The 18,690-nt window shown below is 37.1% G+C and overlaps 1 protein-coding gene across 1 annotated transcript in view; it reads right to left on the minus strand.

Annotated features, from left to right (window-relative positions):
* Nucleotides 1-1,050: 1,050 nt before the first annotated feature.
* The window catches only part of eif4e3 (eukaryotic translation initiation factor 4E family member 3), an 83,401-nt gene continuing 65,761 nt past the window's right edge, over nucleotides 1,051-18,690 (minus strand). The window contains exons 4-7 of the mRNA XM_043708350.2: nucleotides 18,616-18,676; nucleotides 13,705-13,771; nucleotides 11,026-11,181; nucleotides 1,051-3,656 (exon numbers count right to left, since the gene is read on the minus strand). Of these exons, the coding sequence (XP_043564285.2) occupies nucleotides 3,610-3,656; nucleotides 11,026-11,181; nucleotides 13,705-13,771; nucleotides 18,616-18,676 (331 nt within the window). The 3' untranslated portion in view covers nucleotides 1,051-3,609. The remainder of the gene's footprint in view (nucleotides 3,657-11,025; nucleotides 11,182-13,704; nucleotides 13,772-18,615; nucleotides 18,677-18,690) is intronic.

An 18,690-nucleotide genomic window follows, 5' to 3' on the forward strand; every position in this document is an offset into this window, starting at 1 on the left:
AACCTATTGCTTATCAATGTCAACTTCTTTTCCCTCATCCCCAAAGAAATTTTAACAATCACTGCCTTAATCTACAGATATTATCAAATCAACCTTCAGATAACAATCAAGGTGCTTTTCTTGATGGATTAGAAGAGTTTTAGAAATCTAAACATAAATACACTTTTAAAACTGTAGGGCTTAGAGATTTGGCATGAATTAAATTGAGTTTAGAAGACAGACATGATCTAATCAAGGTTTTCAAAATGTTAAAAGGATCAAAAAAAGATGCAGAGAACTATTACTTATAGTGGTAGAAACAATGAGTGATGGGACATTAAAATTGGAACTAGGCCATTTAACAGCAAAAAGAGGGCAACCTTTTCCATATAGATACTAGAAATCTGATATAGTCTTCTTTAAAATGGCTATGGGACAAATGGAGATGGAGCAATGGCAGCTAGATGAGCTGAGGTACAAACCAGCTAATTGAATGGGAAAGCAACTCAAAGCCCACTTGCTTCTTTGACTACAGGCATCAAAAAGTTTAGCAAAAGCATTTAACTAGTCAGAATCACAGTATAGAAACAGACACTTCAGTCCAACCAGTCCATGCCAAACATCTCAAACTAAACTCGTCCTACCTGCCTGCTCTTGGGCCATTTCCTTCCAAAACTTTCCTATTCATGGACTTGAATCAAATGTCTTTTAAATGTTCTAATAGTACCCACATTCACCACTTCCTCAAAGTTCATTCCACACATGAACCAGCCTCTTGGTAAAAAATAAATTTCCCCTCATATCTTTTTAAAGTCTCTCTCCTCTCACCTTCAAAATGTGCTCCCAGTCTTGAAATCCTGAGAATAATCTGTTTTTTAAAAAAAAGTCTGCAAACTTAACTGTGACTGCTACCTAGATTTTACAGGAATGCCAAGAAATATCTATGACTCTAAATGTTGTACAGTTAGAACCAAACATAATAGCTTCAGCTACTGAAAAACTGTCAAGCCATGATTACCTTTTTTTTAAAATAAGGAAATTGTTGCAAGGTAAATGAAACACTGCAATATATTGTACATATTTTCTTTTATTCAGTAGTTGTCAAAAGAACAAACTGATACATTGAAGAGAGTAGCACAATTGGAATTATGAAATATAAATATCAAATTTAGAGTAGACTTGATTAACCTTGAGCTCTTACAACACCTTTCAACAATCTGAAGTTATATTTTCTGATTCCCATGTTTATGCAATTAAACTAAAATTAATTTCTTAAACTGAAGTTATTACCAACTAACCCTAGAAAAGTTTAAAAAATATTTTCTAAATTCCCTCATAGGCTACACTTGAATATCATCTAGCATTTCTAGTTGAGACCTCTGCATATCAATACACAAATGATCAGATGGGACCTTAAAAGCAAATATTTTTAAAAATTTGAGCAATGGATGTTTTCAAACTGATTTATGGTGGGATTACAAAAATTAATCATGACTAAAAAATAAAAAAAATAGGTTTTATTTTCAAATCATAAGAAAATACAATTTAAAACTGGTTGTTCGCTTACCAGAGTCCCAGCAGATCTGGTTTCAAATTTTGAGAAAGTTTAATATCCAAAACACTAAAAATATTATATTAACATTCACATATCCGACTGTTACAGAACTTTCTTATGGGTGCATGAAAGGATAGGAAAGTACAAAATACTTTTTACTGATCCATTCATTCATGAAGAAAGACAGAATTGTGTTTTGATGATATTTAAATGTACGTTTTCACAGTTATGAATTACCAGTTTGCTTTGATTGTTACAGAAGCATTTGTGCTTTAACCCATTATCCACAGAAACCTGGTTAGTTGAGATAAAATATCTACTTTTTATTTCCAGAAAACAATCAATCAATCAGTGCATAGAAAATAAAAACACAGCACAAAGTGTAGTAACCTCCAAGAACTTGGCTTTCTCAAAACAAGTAAAACACAATAATAATTAAGACGCAATGATCAATAATTTGATGCTGTGTGATATGGATTACGCAAAATTTAGGAAACCATTGCAGTTTTCCCAAGTCTGTTTTAGATTTATTTGATGCAAAGAAAAGGGCTTACTTTTGCAAAACTATTCTTCCTAGTCATTTGGGGTGTAGTTTAGCCTTTTTATTTAAACGATTGTACATTAGGAGTAACACCTGTGCAATGGATGCTACAGAACTTGATGTATGATAGTTTTAATAGAGAAGTAATTACTGATAGTCTGGTCAGAGAAATGTATAGCAAATTATTTGTTACAGAGAGACAACTTCCAATTCTGAGAACTGAATGTACCTCTCAGAACAACTAAATCCTAATTTATAAGTCCTGATAAAAAGTTGTTTTGATTTTACAGAACAAGTTCCAGGTAGTTCGGCAATCAGAATGTCCTGCATATAGCCCAGATGAGCTTTTCAACACTTTTCATACTGGGCAGTTACAATCATCATGATTGCATTTAGTATGAAGGCAGGAAAAAACGTCTTCTGTATTTCTTTATATACATACACACAGTGAATTCATAGCAGTAAACATTCAAATTTACAAGTTACATTTTTGTGCAATTCCAAAATAATATTTGGATGTTAATCTTATTTTGGCATGGCATGTGTACATTCACAGCTTTCTCCTTACTTTTCTTCAGTTTCTCGAAACTTTACAACAGATTTCTTTGGTTCTGTAGCAATGAAACGTATAAGTCACATCACATAACACCACTGCACTTATACAGCAAGTACTGTAACAGAATAAAAACCTACTGCAACACTACTTACTGCATGCTCTTTCTCTACAGACAGAACGAAAACTAGTTTAAGGTGCCATAATAAGAAATTTCAAAAACTCCTGAATTCAAGTACGACTTTTAAACAAGTGAAGTAGATAACTAGCAATGAAAAGAAGTAGGTCAATACATTGCAAATGAATGGCCTAAAATTCTAATTATTACCAAATAAAGTTGTATAATACAAGGTAATGAAGGAGAACACAAACTCGACAGTTCTTTCAGACAATCTGCTGCATTTTCTGCTGATGGAAATATTTGTATATCAGTGCAAGCATCCACAAGACCAAAAACTACAGTGACTTACATGATCACATAATACAATCACTTATTTTAAAAAACCATGATCAACTAGAAATATGCTACCATTAACCATGTTTTACTATGGTGTGAATCAATATTCCTACTTTGATAGTTTTTTTCAGATTAAACACCAGGTCTTATGAATATATTAGCAACCACTTGCTAAGTAATACTTAAATCACAGTTAGAAACTTCAAGACTGAAAGAACAGGAATGCAGTCAAAAGCAAAAGTAAAGCTATCTAATATTAAAATTAAGAATATCTAATCAATGGTGAACAACATTCCTGCCGTTAGAGAAAAATTTTTCCAAATAGAGATATTAATGCAAGTCACAAAACAACTAATATACAAAGATGGCAACATTTCACTTGCTTTCCTTTGAGAATTAGTCACCTGATTCTTTTTAAAATGTTAAAATTCTTGTCGAATTCACCATTTTGGTGGTTAGAGTCCAACTCTCTAATCTTACATACAAATTCTCAGCTCTCCACACAAAGTGCTTGATGTGAATCACTATGGCTTTGCACGACCACCTTCAAAAGCATGATGTTCTTCATGAGCTGCAAAAAGATGTGGACAGTATTAATTCCACTTCTTAATGCTGACTTCATTAAGACATATAATAAAGTAAAAATTTAAATATTAGATACCTAAGTAATCACGATCTTATATTTCATGAAGTTCAACCTTCACCTATAAATAACTTATGATGTTAAGCCATAAGCTCTGAACAGTCAGGTAATATTCACCCATAATGTTACACTACACGCAAGGCAGCTTTGTGGAAAATACCCTTCTGAAGATTGCAGCACTGGAATCACAATGCAAGGAAGAACAGTGAAACAGAAATAATAAAGGCCAGACGTGGCATAAAGGAGTGAGTGTGAACTCTGTTTGATGATCCTGAGCAAAAAGAAACTAAGAAGTGCACTACATTTGTGTGAAGCCTTGAACTTTGAGGTCTCTTATTCTGAATGTTGTTGAGAGACTTAGCTCTGAAACAAATAAAGTGACTAAAAATCAACTGGATTACTCTGGCTACAGGTCCTCTTGTGGCTGAGCAACAATTCTAATTTTTTTTTTAAAAGGTCACTATGTACTGGGTTGACAAGCAAATGCAATATAGCCCACAGCCTTCCATCAATAAATGCATTTAGAGAGCAAGTTAAAACCTGTTTAAATGTATATGGTCCCAGTGTGGGTATTTGCCTGTATGTCTGCAATAGTTTATATTTAGCTTTTGAAGTACTTCCTGATAGACACACTATTTGAAAGTTGAGTCATTTTGCATTTGGTCTCGAATGTTGATCTTATGCTTGGTATCTGCTGTGAGGGCTCCCTTAAACCCTGGATGAAGCTCTAAGTCTCATTACTATGGCTGATACTGATCAATGACCGATCAGGTGGAAGCTCTGTGAGCAGAACTGGAAGAAAACAAGATAATTTTCAAATTGGCAACAAGCTTTGATTGCTGATGACACAGAGTTAAAGCATTCATTAGAAAATCCTTTAAAAAAAAGTTCCTTAATTGGTAGCTTGATATTTCCATCCAATTTTCTTAATCGTACTTGGGCTACGAGTCGACCTGGATCAATACTTCAAACTGTTATGAACATTTTTGGATAGTGTCGGTGAACAATAAAGGTCAAATTTGGTTAAAGCCTGAGTCTACAGATTGAACTGATCAAGGAGTGCTGTAGGAACTGGGGTGGAGGACATCTGGGTTCACACAATATTTTCTACCCAGCTATATGAATACTTGTGAATTGTGGATAGACGGGCATGCTTTGGGAATTATATCAGAAATGTTTCATGCTCACTCTAGATTCTGTACCTCTTGCTGGAGTAGAGAAACTGAGCAAAACCTGGAGTATTTTATTGGTTGAAAAGTAATCTGGTTTCAATTCAGAGATGCCGATGTTGGACAGGGTGTACAAAGTTAAAAATAACAACACCAGGTTATAGTCCAACAGGTTTATTTGGAAGCACTCTCTTTCGGAGCGCTGCTCCTTCATCAGGTGATTGTGGAGAATAAGATTGTAAGACACAGAATTTATAGCAAAAGTTTACAGTGTGATGTAACTGAAATTATATATTGAAAAGACCCGGATTGTTTGTTGAGTCTCTTCTTTTAGAATGACCATGTTGGTTTCAGTTCTTTCATATGTAAATCGCAAAGCTTTTTTTAAAAAAGTTATATTCTCAAGTGCACTTTAACAATTGGTGTCATGTTGGCTTAGCAAGGTATTGAAGGTGTTAACTGCCTGTGAGGCAGTCTGTGCCACAATGGTCAGACTGATTCTAATGTAAAAAATGGATTTACAGAATCTTACTTTCAAAAACTGCATGAATGTAACTCTGCAAATACAAATTCACCCCACAAACTTGCGTGTGCGTGTGTGTGTAGGGGGGGGGGGGGTGTGAAGTTATGAGTGTCTGTGAGAAGGGGTGTGTGTGTTGAGAGTGAGAGTGTAAAGGGGCTTAAGTCTGTGAGGTGGTGTGTGTGAGTATATGAGAGGGGGTCTGAGAGAGAGAGAGAGTGTGTGTCTGTGTAGTGCAATGGGGTGTGTGACATGAACCCAAAGTCCCGGTTGTGGCCATCCCCAAAGGTACCGATCTTGGCTATCAGCCTCTGCTCGGCCACTTTGCATTGTTGCCTGTCCCGAAGTCCGCCTTGGAGGATGGTCACCCGAAAGTCCGAGGCTGAATGTCCTGGACCACTGAAGTGTTCTCTGACTGGAAGGGAACGCTCCGGTCTGTTGATTTTTTGTGTGATGTCCATTCATTTGTTGCCGTAGCCTCTGCCTGGTCTTGCCAATGGCTGACATGGCACCAATTGTTAAAAGTGCATTTGAGAATGTAACTTTTAAAAAAATGATTTTGCGATTTACATATGAAAGAACTGAAACCAACATGGTCATTCTAAAAGATGAGAGACTTAGCAAACAATCAGAGTCTTTTTCAATATAGAATTTCAGTTACATCACACTGTAAACTTTTGTTATAAATTCTGTATCTTACAATCTTAAACTCTACGACCACCTGATGAAGGAGCAGCGGTCCGAAAGCTAGTGCTTCCAAATAAACCGGTTGGACTATAACCTGGTGTTGTGTGATTTTTAATCTAGTTTCAGCATTCTTACAGCCAGAATCACTTTCAGTAAATGACTGGTTAAGTCCTGTATGAGTTTAGAACAAGGATTGTGCTTCCAAAATAGTTTAGCAATGGAAAGTGTGCGACTCCATACAATTTTGAAAGGAGGTAATTAGCATTGGCCTTTTATCATGTGTGGAGAGGGGAATTGACAAAGACAATTCAGTTGTAATAGGCCTCAGAATTGTTCTTCAAAATGGCACTGCTGAGACCAAAAAAAGCTTGAGAATTTGCACAGAAAATTTAAAAACTTCAAAGAAACATTTTTTCTGCGAGGTCTGAGACTGCAAGAAGTTAACTTAAACACAATTACTCCTTATTTTCTACTGTAGGAAATTAATATATATAGTCAATGATCAGGGAAAAAGGAACATTGTCTTAGACAATGCAACTCAGTAGAGGGACATTAAGACTTTAGGGCTCAAATTTCCAAAGAAGTGTAGATCAATAGCAAAATACTATTTATTTGTCTATAAATAAATTAAGTGGTTTGAGGGGATATCATAATGAGATTTGCTCACAATTTGACCTGGTGAACACCATAGTTACCATTACTCACCACAATACCCTTCTATCTCTGGTATACAGCAGAACTTAAAAAATGATTTATTTACAAAAAATATGACCCTAATGAACTTCATATGTAAGGCATTTTTTCTGCCTGAATGATCCATATTTCTTTATAAGCAACTTAAATAATTCATGAATATTTCAAAATCAAAGATCATCACTAAACATTTGCAAACTGTAGGGATTGGATGTATTGTTGCTTTCTTTAATTTATTTTTATTGCACTCTTGGTATATGGATAACACAAAATTTAGCATTTATTATTCATTTCTAGTTGCCCTGAAAGCATTAAGCATAATTCACACAGTCACATACAGGCTAGATTGAATATGGGTGACAAAAACTGAGTACAGGAAATACTCAACAGGTCACATGGTAGAAACCGAAACAGAGTTAACAGGCTGAATTTTACCAGATATCAGCTAACAATCAACTTTGGGGAATTTCATAGAGTTTCTCCATGAACTCCAGTCAGTTCTTTCTCACAATTCTCCAGTGCTCTGTGCAACTGTGCTTCCCAGTGAAGGAAGTACTCGGCACGGTGGGACCTGCTGGGATTCACATCAGAGATGCCATATTTAAAGCCTCGCTGTAGACCAAGATAAACATTGCCCGCCAGGAATATCCCTTCACAGTACACAAAGGGAAACAAAACAAAAGTTTCTAAGGGCCACCGAGATGGCACAGGTGACACTTTATTGAAAATAAAACATCATATTCATGAATACATTGCCTCTTTTAAAAATCACCTGTTTAACTGACTGTTATATGAAACGAAGCTAGAGGCTACCCATCCTTAGCAGCATGACAAAACCCTATTTGAAACAGCGCTGCTCTTTTCCTAACGCCTGGCATAGAATAACCTTTTGTCATTGTTCAAAATGGAACATCACATGTTGGAAAGCATTCAGAGAGTTGTTAATGTTCACTTTGCCTTTTGATCAATAACAGTTCAGAAACAAACAAAAAAAAATCTGCATTTGCTTCTGGAAGCAAGCAGGGGCTGCTTGCCTTTTGAACAGCAATAAATTTGCAGTCAGTGAGTGATGACTCCACTCAAACCAAATCTACTGGACCTCTGTGTTCATGTCCTGTTCATTTTGTTGCACCCGATGCTGCACTGCACCATGACAGTGATAAATCTCCTGCTCAATATTTTAATCTTTCTCTTCTGAAGATAGCTGCGGCTCTCTTAGTTGTTCAGCATTCATCATATCGTCTCTTTATCTGCTCCAGTTGCACAGGGCACATTATGCAAGGATTGTATGACTCACTGTCTGGAATGTACTGTCAGGCCCCTTCAGACAGATTGAACCAAGGGAGTCACAGCTTCAAGAGGCTTGTTGTCAGTTCCATCATGGCCCATGTGGAAAGATGGGCTGCATGTATCCACATTTGGTCTCAGTAATTGAATCATCAATCATGGTTGTGGAGGATACGTTCCAACAGCCATTCTTGTAAGGCATCCAGCACTTGAGAAATGGGAACATGAGAGTCAACATGAGTACTGCCATCATGGCTGTTTCCAAAGTGCCTAGAGCAGACCTCTATGATGTGGTATTGATGATGTAGTATTGGTATTGATGATAACAGATATAATTATTTGATAAATGATGATACATTTACCAAATAAATCCTTTTCTATTGATAAAATCTGCCATGTTAAGACACTGTCAACACAAGGTATTGTTCAAACCATGATTTTTTTCTTATTGTTGGTTTGGAAGTGAGAACAGAAGTTCATAATTAAATTTTGAATGGCGGCTTTTTCAAATAAAAAACACACAAACTGAGGTTTGCGTATGGGAACTGGCCTGAAAATATAACTGCAAGTTAATTATTCTTGTAAAAACACTGCAGACATTTTGGCACCAGGGTGTGTAATGCTCAAGGACGGACAGTTGGTTGGGTACCCAACTGATCAATAAAGGCAAGGCTGGTTGAAAAAGAGAAGCTATTGATTGAACCAAATGACTTTAAGTGTGGTATGATTACTAAAACCCAAGAAAGGCAATATTGCTTACAAGAGCATTTGATAAATATTTCCATGAAATCAGCTCCCCACCAAACTAAACCAAATGTGCAGTTTCAAATAAGCCTGTTGGACTATAACCAGGTGTCATGTGATTTTTGACTATGTTCTCAATGCACTGTCACTTTCTGTTGAGTTACCCCTTCCCCCCAACCCTCCTCCTTGACAATTATTGTTCGCATTGCATCCTAACATCTTGCTTCAAGCCTCATATTTGACTTGCCCACTTACTTTCCCACAGTAGACCATCTGATAATCCTGTCTTGACTTTCAGATTCCTAGAGTCAAGCTAAGTGCCCAACTTGGACTTACTGTAATAACAATATTTGATAAATGACAGGACCCCTGACTGATCTATACACAGCTTTCTAACGGACTTACGCTATCCTTGGAGTAGGTGCACTCTAGCAGACCTGTAGGACTGACTGTGTACTACACCCTGAGAAGCGTAATCACAGGGAACTCCTGACCATGTCCAAACTCCTGGACTGAAACCAAATGATCTTGTTGACTGAACTGTAACATTGGGCTTTGACTGCTGACAGTCCCCCTTGAGCACTAATGATGAATGATTCAGTAATGAACAAAAAGGCAAGGCTGAGATGCTGAAAGTAAGCAAACACTAAAAGAACAAGCTTCGAGCCACAAAATGTATTAGCTTAGTACGTCTCTGTGCATGCAAAATGGCCTAGAGGCAGCACTGCAAGGTGTCAGTGTGCTCTGAAGTGTGAAGTGGTAAACCATATTATAAATGATTCTGATTAGTGGTGCTGGAAGAGCACAGCAATTCAGGCAGCATCCGAGGACAGGCAAAATCGACGTTTCGGGCAAAAGCCCTTCATCAGGAATAAAGGCAGAGAGCCTGAAGCATGGAGAGATAAGCTAGAGGAGGGTGGGGGTGGGGAGAGAGTAGCATAGAGTACAATAGGTCAGTGGGGAAGGAGATGAAGGTGATAGGTCAGGGAAGAGAGGGTGGAGTGGATAGGTGGAAAAGGAGCTGGGCAGGTCGGACAAGTCCGGATAAGTCGAGTTGCTGGAGGTTAGAAACTAGGATGAGGTGGGGGAAGGGGAAATGAGGAAACTGTTGAAATCCACATTGATGCCCTGGGGTTGAAGTGTTCCGAGGCGGAAGATGAGGCGTTCTTCCTCCAGGCGTCTGGTGGTGAGGGAGCAGCGGTGGAGGAGGCCCAGCACCTCCATATCCTCGGCAGAGTGGGAAGGGGAGTTGAAATGTTGAGCCACTTATAGCCATATTATAAATGAGTCAGAAATGTGCCATGATGATGTGGAGAGGCTGATGTGTGTCATATATGCCAATGTCCTTGGACAATGGATGAAGGTAGTCACTGTCCATGAAGCGCACCCTGAGATGTTGGGGAATGCTGACCAAGGTGGAGTCCTGGACGAGCAAGTGACAAACCGCAGCCACCAGGTACTCAAATCTTTATGTTCGGAATTGCTGCTGAATAGCTTCTCTCCACTGCCTGAGAAATTAGCAAACTGCACATAAGTGAGGCCAGATTAGGTAACAATGACATGGAAATAGACCAATACTAGCCAAAGTCTTGCTTTGCTGCTAAAACTTTGTGTAAAACAGGGTCTTTTTTTTGAACATCAAGAATCTAATTTTTCTGATGTCACCAATTGAATCAACACTGCCCATGCTGTTCAGAGGTGGAAGCTTCAGCCCATCATTTCAGATCTCTGAAAGGTCATTTGCACAGATGCTGCCTGATCTGCGTACTTATTCTCATTTTCTATTTTTATTTCAGTATCTGAGTATTATGCTTTTCTGTACACATAGAGGTGGCAGGTTTCTTCCCTGAAGGAAGTTAGTGAACAGACCATTTTCTTTCACAGCCTACAATGTATTTTTGACAGGATCTGAAGTAATGACTTTTGGGATGCTAATAGTGTCTCTTAATACTTATTTTCATTAAAAGTCAGTACAGTGCATCCCAAAATGTTTTCTGAGGAACACCTATTTAAGCAATTTTAAATAATTAACCGTGTGAAGAAAAATTTAAAAATGTTCAGATGATTGAAAATAATTGTACCTGTATAACTTGAAACTCAAATCATCATTTACTTTACTAAGCAAGCTATAAAAAGCCATCATGTATCAGCTTACAAGTAGAGTTTCATAAATAGGTACTTAGACATTTATACTTACGTTTGTAAAAAACTGCCTTAAAAATTACTTTTGGGAGAAGTTCATAAATCTTCTGTATAATAGTTACTTCATTTGTTCTAGCAGCATTTACATTCCAAACTTGAACAATGTCTTCACGATCCCGGACACTGACACTGACACCAACTACCTCATCATCTGGTCAGAAAAAATTGACTACAATAAGTTAAAGCTTGCATTCATATGTATCTGAAAGCTTTTTAATTAAAGTACAAAGAAGACATAAGAATATGTAGCATGGAGAATGCATGTTACTTGAACATAGAACATCGTTGTCATCATTGGAATGTGGTCCCTGAGATTTCAAACTAGTGTTAGTAAGTGAGATGCAGGCAAAGTTGATAATCCTCTCAGCCAGCTAAAAGCAAAAACAAAAGCATCTTGATCATCTTGGTGACAACGGCTCTATAATGAAGATCTTTATAAAAATTAGCCTGTTTGTCACATCACCCAGAACTGATCTTAGATGAGCTATTTCAAGATTTCCACAGACTCCAAAACCAATGCTGAAATTTAAATTGGTCTTGCAAATAAATGATTTAAAATAATTGACTGGTATGAACACTATACTGTTTCATCATTGGCCAAGAATGGAAATAGCAGAGTAATCAGTCAAGGCAAATGTAGGGAGTGAGGGAAAGGAACAGACTTAGAAGAGACAGAGTGTGGGATGAAATCAAATGGGGGATAAATAGTAGTCAACAACCAACACACATAATAGAGCAGCAAAGGAGAAGACAGCAGTGGGATACCCAAGTATGGAACAGCAGATGGTGCTGCTGGCAACGGAGTTGACAGCATGTCATGCAACATTATAAAAGCTGTGCAATGACTATACTGTTTGCTTTTGTACTTTTGCTGGGTTTTATATGGGGAGCACTTAGAGACTAAATTTTTTTCATTCTGTGCAAATGGTCCTCTGTTTTGAAAATGCTGTCTACAAAGGGGAGTTAAATCAGACATCAGCACAAATTTAATGTATTTGTTGTGAGATCAACAGCCATTATACAAAAGGATGGAGAAAATTTACCTTTGCTTTCTCAGTTGATAAACTATGTTAATCACAAATCAGAAATGATTGCAGACTGAACCAGAACAAAGTAATTATCAATAATGCAATGTGGCTGCCATGCACAAGCTGACATGGCCCATCAAGTCACCTGCAGTGACAGGACAGAATGGAGGAAGCAGCTGCAAATGCACTGGTGGCACCAGCATCTTTTGTGAGTGGTGAGGTCATCATCAGCTTATATGTCGCGAACAAGGGGTTGGGAGGCCAAACAGAAGCCGGAAGCTACAAACAGGAGCAGGGACAGAGACTGGGAATGGCAGTCTGGTGGTGCAAGGCTGGGGCCAGGAGACTTCGAGAGTGTGGGCCGGAGGCTTGCATCAGGAACAGGAGGGGCCATGAAGCCGGTGTGTTTTTATGCATGTTCCTGATGGAAATAATGGAGGAAGACTGGAAGGCTGTAGGTGAGTGGGAAAGAGAGGGAGGCTGCTCAGAATAAACTTTTTTTTTCATCGTGCAGGGTACTTTATTATATATCTCACACAGCAATCTGAAGACAGGCAGCTGCTTCTATTGCTTGAGAATATGCTAAGTATGTACATTAGCTCTCTGAGCTTGAAGTCTTGTTTTCAGATGTTTCATCACCATACTAGGTCATATCATCAGTATTTTCAAGCCAACTTAGAAGTAGTGTTCATAGGAACCTCGTCACAAATGAAAGATATCTAGAGTCAGATACATTTACAAACCCAAAGAAATGTATGAGATAGTGGTTGAAGGTCTACCAATTAGAGTTTGAATCTTTTTCACCAATCTTGGTTGGACAAAAATATACATTTGGACTTCCTCTAATTTTTACTGCAAATTTTCTAAAGAAGGATCCACCAAAGATCATAAAATCTTGGAGACATCAGTGAAGAGAATGCACACAGAACACATGCTCTCTTCTTACAGCACTAGTTGACCTATCTGCTATGTTCCTGAAGAAGGGCTCATGCCTGAAACGTCGATTCTCCTGCTCCTTGGATGCTGCCTGACCTACTGTGCTTTTCCAGCAACACATTTTTAAGCTATCTGCTATGTTTCCCAATATAATGACAAACTCAAGGATATTTAAACAGATTTTCAATGTGTTAGTAAATGACTGTGCCAGTGAATGGATGGGTAAATGGATGAATGTGCAGTTGTGCCAGTGGGTCAGACAGGTAGAGGTACTGGTTTGGATGGGGAAGCTAAGTTGGTAACAGGGTGGGGTGGTGAAGACAGATTGGGTGGTAACAGACTGATGGAGGAAAGCAGAAGTAGGAACTGTAGCTGTTAACTTTTTTTTTGGGGGGGGGAGGGGAAGTTGGGGAGAATAACTGGGCAAAATAGGTAGAACCTTACATTTTTTACATGTTCCTGCCAATAGTATTCCTCAAGGAGAATCCAAGCAAAGTGATCCATGAACATTTATGGAAACCATTCCAGTTACTATTTTCAGTTTTTTTATTGAAAAATATTCCTTTCTCAGGGCATACAAAACATTAGCTGAAGTAGAAGGAAGAAGGTTGGTCCCTGAAATGCAAAATTTCAAATGCCTGTTGCTATTCCTAAAGAAACAGTGATTAAAAACACCAAATTTAAAAAAAACACATTAAGATTAGTCTTACCTGATGTACAACAATCTACAAACTGTTCACCTATTGTGGCCAGTAGTAGTTCTTTCCAAACAGCGGACTATCATCAGAAACAAATAAAAAAAAGTTATTAGTTGTGCCCTAATTTAAGGAACTTGCATAAACATGCTTAGCTATGTGAGACAATGTTAAGCTGATATTTATTTTTAAGTAGGATGTGAAAATTGCAAAGATTTACAATGCCATTTGAATTTCTTTGGACTGCACAAATTTTAAATAAATGCATTTAGTCAGATTGAATATAAGACATTCAAAATAAAGATCATATTAATAAGGTTAGCATTCATAAAATAAAACCATCTGCATAAATTCTACATTTCTATGTGTTCTATGAAACTAAATAATTGGGAAAGTAAATTGTAATACAAATATAAGAAAATTACAAATAGATAAGAACAGGTTAGATGAACAGGCCAAATTTGGGAGATGTAATTGAACGTGGATAAGTGAAGGCATTCATTTTTGTTGGAAGCTTAGAAAGGCAATTTTTTATCTAAATGGAGAAAAATTTCAGAGTGCTTCAATGCAGAGGGATTTGGGTGGCCCTCGTATATGAGTCACAGAAAACTGGTGTGCAGGTACAGCAGGTAATAAGGAAGGCAAATGGAATTTTGGCATCGTACAAGAACGCATCTGGAATAGTGTGTACAATCTTGGTTCCCTTTCTTGAGGAATGCAATTGCATTAGAGGAAGTTCAGAGGAGATGTACAAGCTTCATTCCAAGATGAGGGTTTGTCTTATAAAGAAAGATTAAGCAGTTTAGGCCTATGCTTTAGAGTTTAGAAGGATGAGATCTAATGGAGGTATATACAAATGCTAAAGGGGATTAACAAAGTAGACAGAGAATGTTTCCTCTTGTGGGACAATCTAAAACAAGAGGTAATTGTTTTAAATTTGCTACCCTTTATCCTAACACTGAGATAAAGAGAAATTACATCTCTCAAAGGTTCGTAAATCTGTGGAATTCACCACTCCAAAGTATGGAAAATCTGAACTGAAGTCCATTCAGAAAACGTTTAGATTTGCCCAGGCCTAACTAAAATTTGAGGAAAAGAGCTGTGAAGGAATTCTTCTGTGTTTGAGAAAAAGTGGCTAGACAAATTAATTGGGCAAAAGACGACGGGACACTGCTCATGCAGAGTAAGCAGGAAAAGCACAGGAGGTTTATGCTTCACTATCAGAGTCTAACATTGAGCTAATGAAAGAGTACTGGCATGTACCATTATCAAGGTATAAAGAAATATATGCTTTGTTACACTAAATGGGTTATACCAATTTCAAGTAATGTCATTTGGATTAAAGAACACCTCAGCGACATTTATATTGTATTATATAGTAATACATGGGAACAGCATGTGAGATCAGTAGAAGTTCTGTTTAAGCAATTACAGTTGCTGTCTTAAGTAATACATTTAGCCAAGTAAATTGCTGAACAAGTGTAACTTAGCTCAGGCATACCATGTGACAATGACAACAGCTACCAATGAAAGTGCAAGTAAACACTCTAATAGAATTCCCTGTTCCTAAAACTAAATGAAAAATCATGAGATTTTTAGGAATATATTAATTTGTTCGTAATTTCAGCATGGTAGCTGAACCTTTAATGTAGTTGTTACAGATACAGGCAAAAGTGTTGCGATCAGCAGAATATCAGATCAGGAAGGCAAAGGTATCACTATTGAATTATTAATCTAAAAGACCCAAATAATGTTCTGGGGATGGTAGATAGTAGAATTTGACATCACTTAAAAAAAAACCTGGAATTAAAAATCTAATGATGACCACAAAAACATTGCCAATTGTTGGAATAACCTATTTGGTTCACTAAATGTCCCTACCCTGGTCTGGCCTACATGTGACACCAGATCAATAGCAATAGGGTGATCTTTAACTGCCCTCTGGGTAATTAGGGATGGGCAAAAAATGCTGGTCTAGCAATCAAAACCTATAATCCTATCAATAATTTTTTAAAAAAATCAGCCTTTGAAAAGCTTTGGAATTAAATACAATCTTATTCCAGGATTAGGGGTTGGAAGTAATTGGACAATTCTCAAATAAATCAAATAAATTATCACAAATACTACACAACATACAGAAAGATACTTTGGGATTATTATTTTAAGTCTATGTTTGACAATAGTAACAAGAAAATGCTAATTTACACATCATAATCCATTGGCCTTCTTTGCAAAGTTCAAAACTTAAAAACCAAGTCGATTCTGATGGAATCTTGTTTCAAATATTTGATGTAAAGGTTATTCACATTGCTGGAAAATATAACACATTTGGAGATGCACTGCCTCAAGCATAATATCTTGGAATAAATTAAAGGCTTAAGAAAGTACAAGGATGCCTAAGGTGGAAGGAAGAATGAACAGATGTAAATCTTGTAAGCTGCTGTTTGTGTATCACATATTTTGTGATGATGCACTCCTGTTCAATGAGGTTAGCGGGTGGTTCAGAAAACAGGAAACTACAGGCCAATTTTTGTCATTAGGAAAATGCAACCATCTGTTATTAAGGAAGAAACAGCAGGACATTTAGAAAGCTTACTGTAATCAAACGAATCAATGCAGCTTTGTGAAAAGGAAGTCGAAGGGTCTGTTTCCATGCTGTACATCTCTATGACTCTAAGTCATGTTTGACAAATTTGGTCTCGAGTACTTTGAGCACATAAAGCAGAGATGACAAAGGGGAACTGGTAGATATAGCAGATATGCATTTCCAGAAAGTATTTGCTTAAGTACCACACAAAAGATTATCACACAATCAAAATGGTTATGGTGTAGACGGAGGCCATCAGCCTCCCTCAGTGCAAGCACTGACTGTTCAAATGAGCATCATTACCTAGTGCCAATCTTTTCCTTTCTCCATCCATACCATTACACATTATTTCTATTCAAATAATTATCTAATGCACTCTTGAATGCTCAATTGAACCTGCTTCCACCACATTCCTTGACTCTGCATTCAATACTTTAACTACACACAATGTGAGAAAGATTTTCCTCAGATCATCCTTGCTTCTTTTGCAAACACTAAGATTGTACCCTTTGAAAGACAAGATAATATAATGGCCTTTTGGAGACTCATACTGTTCTCCTCACAGTTTACAAGTCTTGCAAACACAATTTGAAGAATTCTTATCTTCAAATTGAAGAATTCAGATTGACACACAGGAAAAAAAAAGAATTGGGAATTAATGGCTCTTTCTCAGGTTGGAAAGATAATAAATATATATCACAAAGTTTGGTCCTCAGGTAACAATTATTAAGTACCCATATTAATAGTTTGGAGTTGGGGGCAATGTGTAATGTATCCAAATTTGATGATAAAAGTAAAGGCGGATGTTGTGATGAGGCCATAAGGAATGTAGTTAAGTTGAATGAGCGACTATATCTTGGCAGATGGAATTTAATGTATGAAAATACAAGGTAACACACCGGAAGGAAAAATCAAAAGGCAGACTATTAATAAAGTGGACAGACATTCCATAAGGGTTGTGTTACCAAGAACGGCTAAACCGATTAAACCTCATTCATTAAATTTAAAAGAACAGGCATGATCCTAATAGGATATACGATTATGAAGGGGTTTACAGGGTGGATTTTGACAAGATGTTTCCATGAATGGGGAAATTTTGGACAAGGGGACACAGTTATGGAATAAGGGAACATTTAAAAGTGAGGGGCAAAGGGATTTCTCTCCCAATGGGTAGTAAATGTCTGGTATTTTCTACCACGAGAGATGTAGAGGCTAGATCATTGGAAGTATTTAAGAAGAACGTAGGTATATTTTCAAAATGGAGAAGTTGAGGGCTATGATGAGTTGATATGAAATAAAACGTTGTGGCTCAGGACAAATCAGCCATGGGCTTGTTGAATGGCTGATCAGGCTTTAGCGGTTGAATAGCCTATTCCTGCTCTTATTTCTAATGTCCTTATGCTCTTTGTAGTTGATGAAATACTTTTGAAACATAGATACATTTTTAAATAGGAACCGTGCAGCCAATGTTTGTACAGCAAGGTGTCACAGCCAGGAATGTGAGGATAATCAGATACTATGATTCAAGATTCTGGTTGCAGGATAATTATTAGCTGGGCCACTGGTAAAAATTTCCCGCTTTTCTTCAAAACTTCTCCAGTGTCTCTTTTACCTCTACCCAAGAGGGGAGACAAGCTTTATTTAAATGCCTGTCTTTATGAAGTACAGTTTCTACACAAACTTGTAATGATATAATTACATCCTTTTTCTGGTTGTACCATTGTAGGGCCTAGTTTACATTCCATTGGCTTAGCTAGTACTACAGAAAGATCTGAATGCAATTTACTTTAAATTCTCCTAATCTATATCCAAAAAGGGAGACCCCTAACTTTAAAACAGGCACCCCCTGGACTCATCCAGGCCATTCATGATCTTGTGTCAAGTCACACTTTACAACTTCTAAACTCCAGTGAAAACAAGCCCAGTTTGTCCTCGGAAGTAGCTCAAATGTATTAGACCAAAAGTGTATCTTTCAAATATATTTGTATAACATCCTTCAATTACTTATCCTCTAATTTATTTTAAAAATTATGAGGATTAGATTTATGCTCATGTCATGCATACAATACCATGTATGATCAACTTGATGTCCATAAACTTAATTTCTGTAATTATCACCTTTGATCAAACTGCTGACATTCACGAGGATATAATATGATGCAAAACTTCAATTCATCTAGTCAGGAAAATAGTTGAAGTTACTGACTATATCAAAGTTTCTGAAGACTGCCTCACAATTCCATCACAATCTTACACATTTAAAAGAAAACAGTACAAAACCATGTATTTTTAAGCACAGCCAATAATATTCTTAATTTATTGTTTTTAAAAATACTTACAGTATGCTCTTTTGAGATTTTCATTTTCCACAATCCTCCTTTGGCATTACTCTCATCTTCCCTATAGAAAGCAGT

The sequence above is a fragment of the Chiloscyllium plagiosum genome, unplaced genomic scaffold (genome assembly GCF_037043375.1).
Source record: "Chiloscyllium plagiosum isolate Xiang-an unplaced genomic scaffold, Cpla_swu_hap1 HiC_scaffold_14, whole genome shotgun sequence".
Lineage (NCBI taxonomy): Eukaryota > Metazoa > Chordata > Chondrichthyes > Orectolobiformes > Hemiscylliidae > Chiloscyllium > Chiloscyllium plagiosum.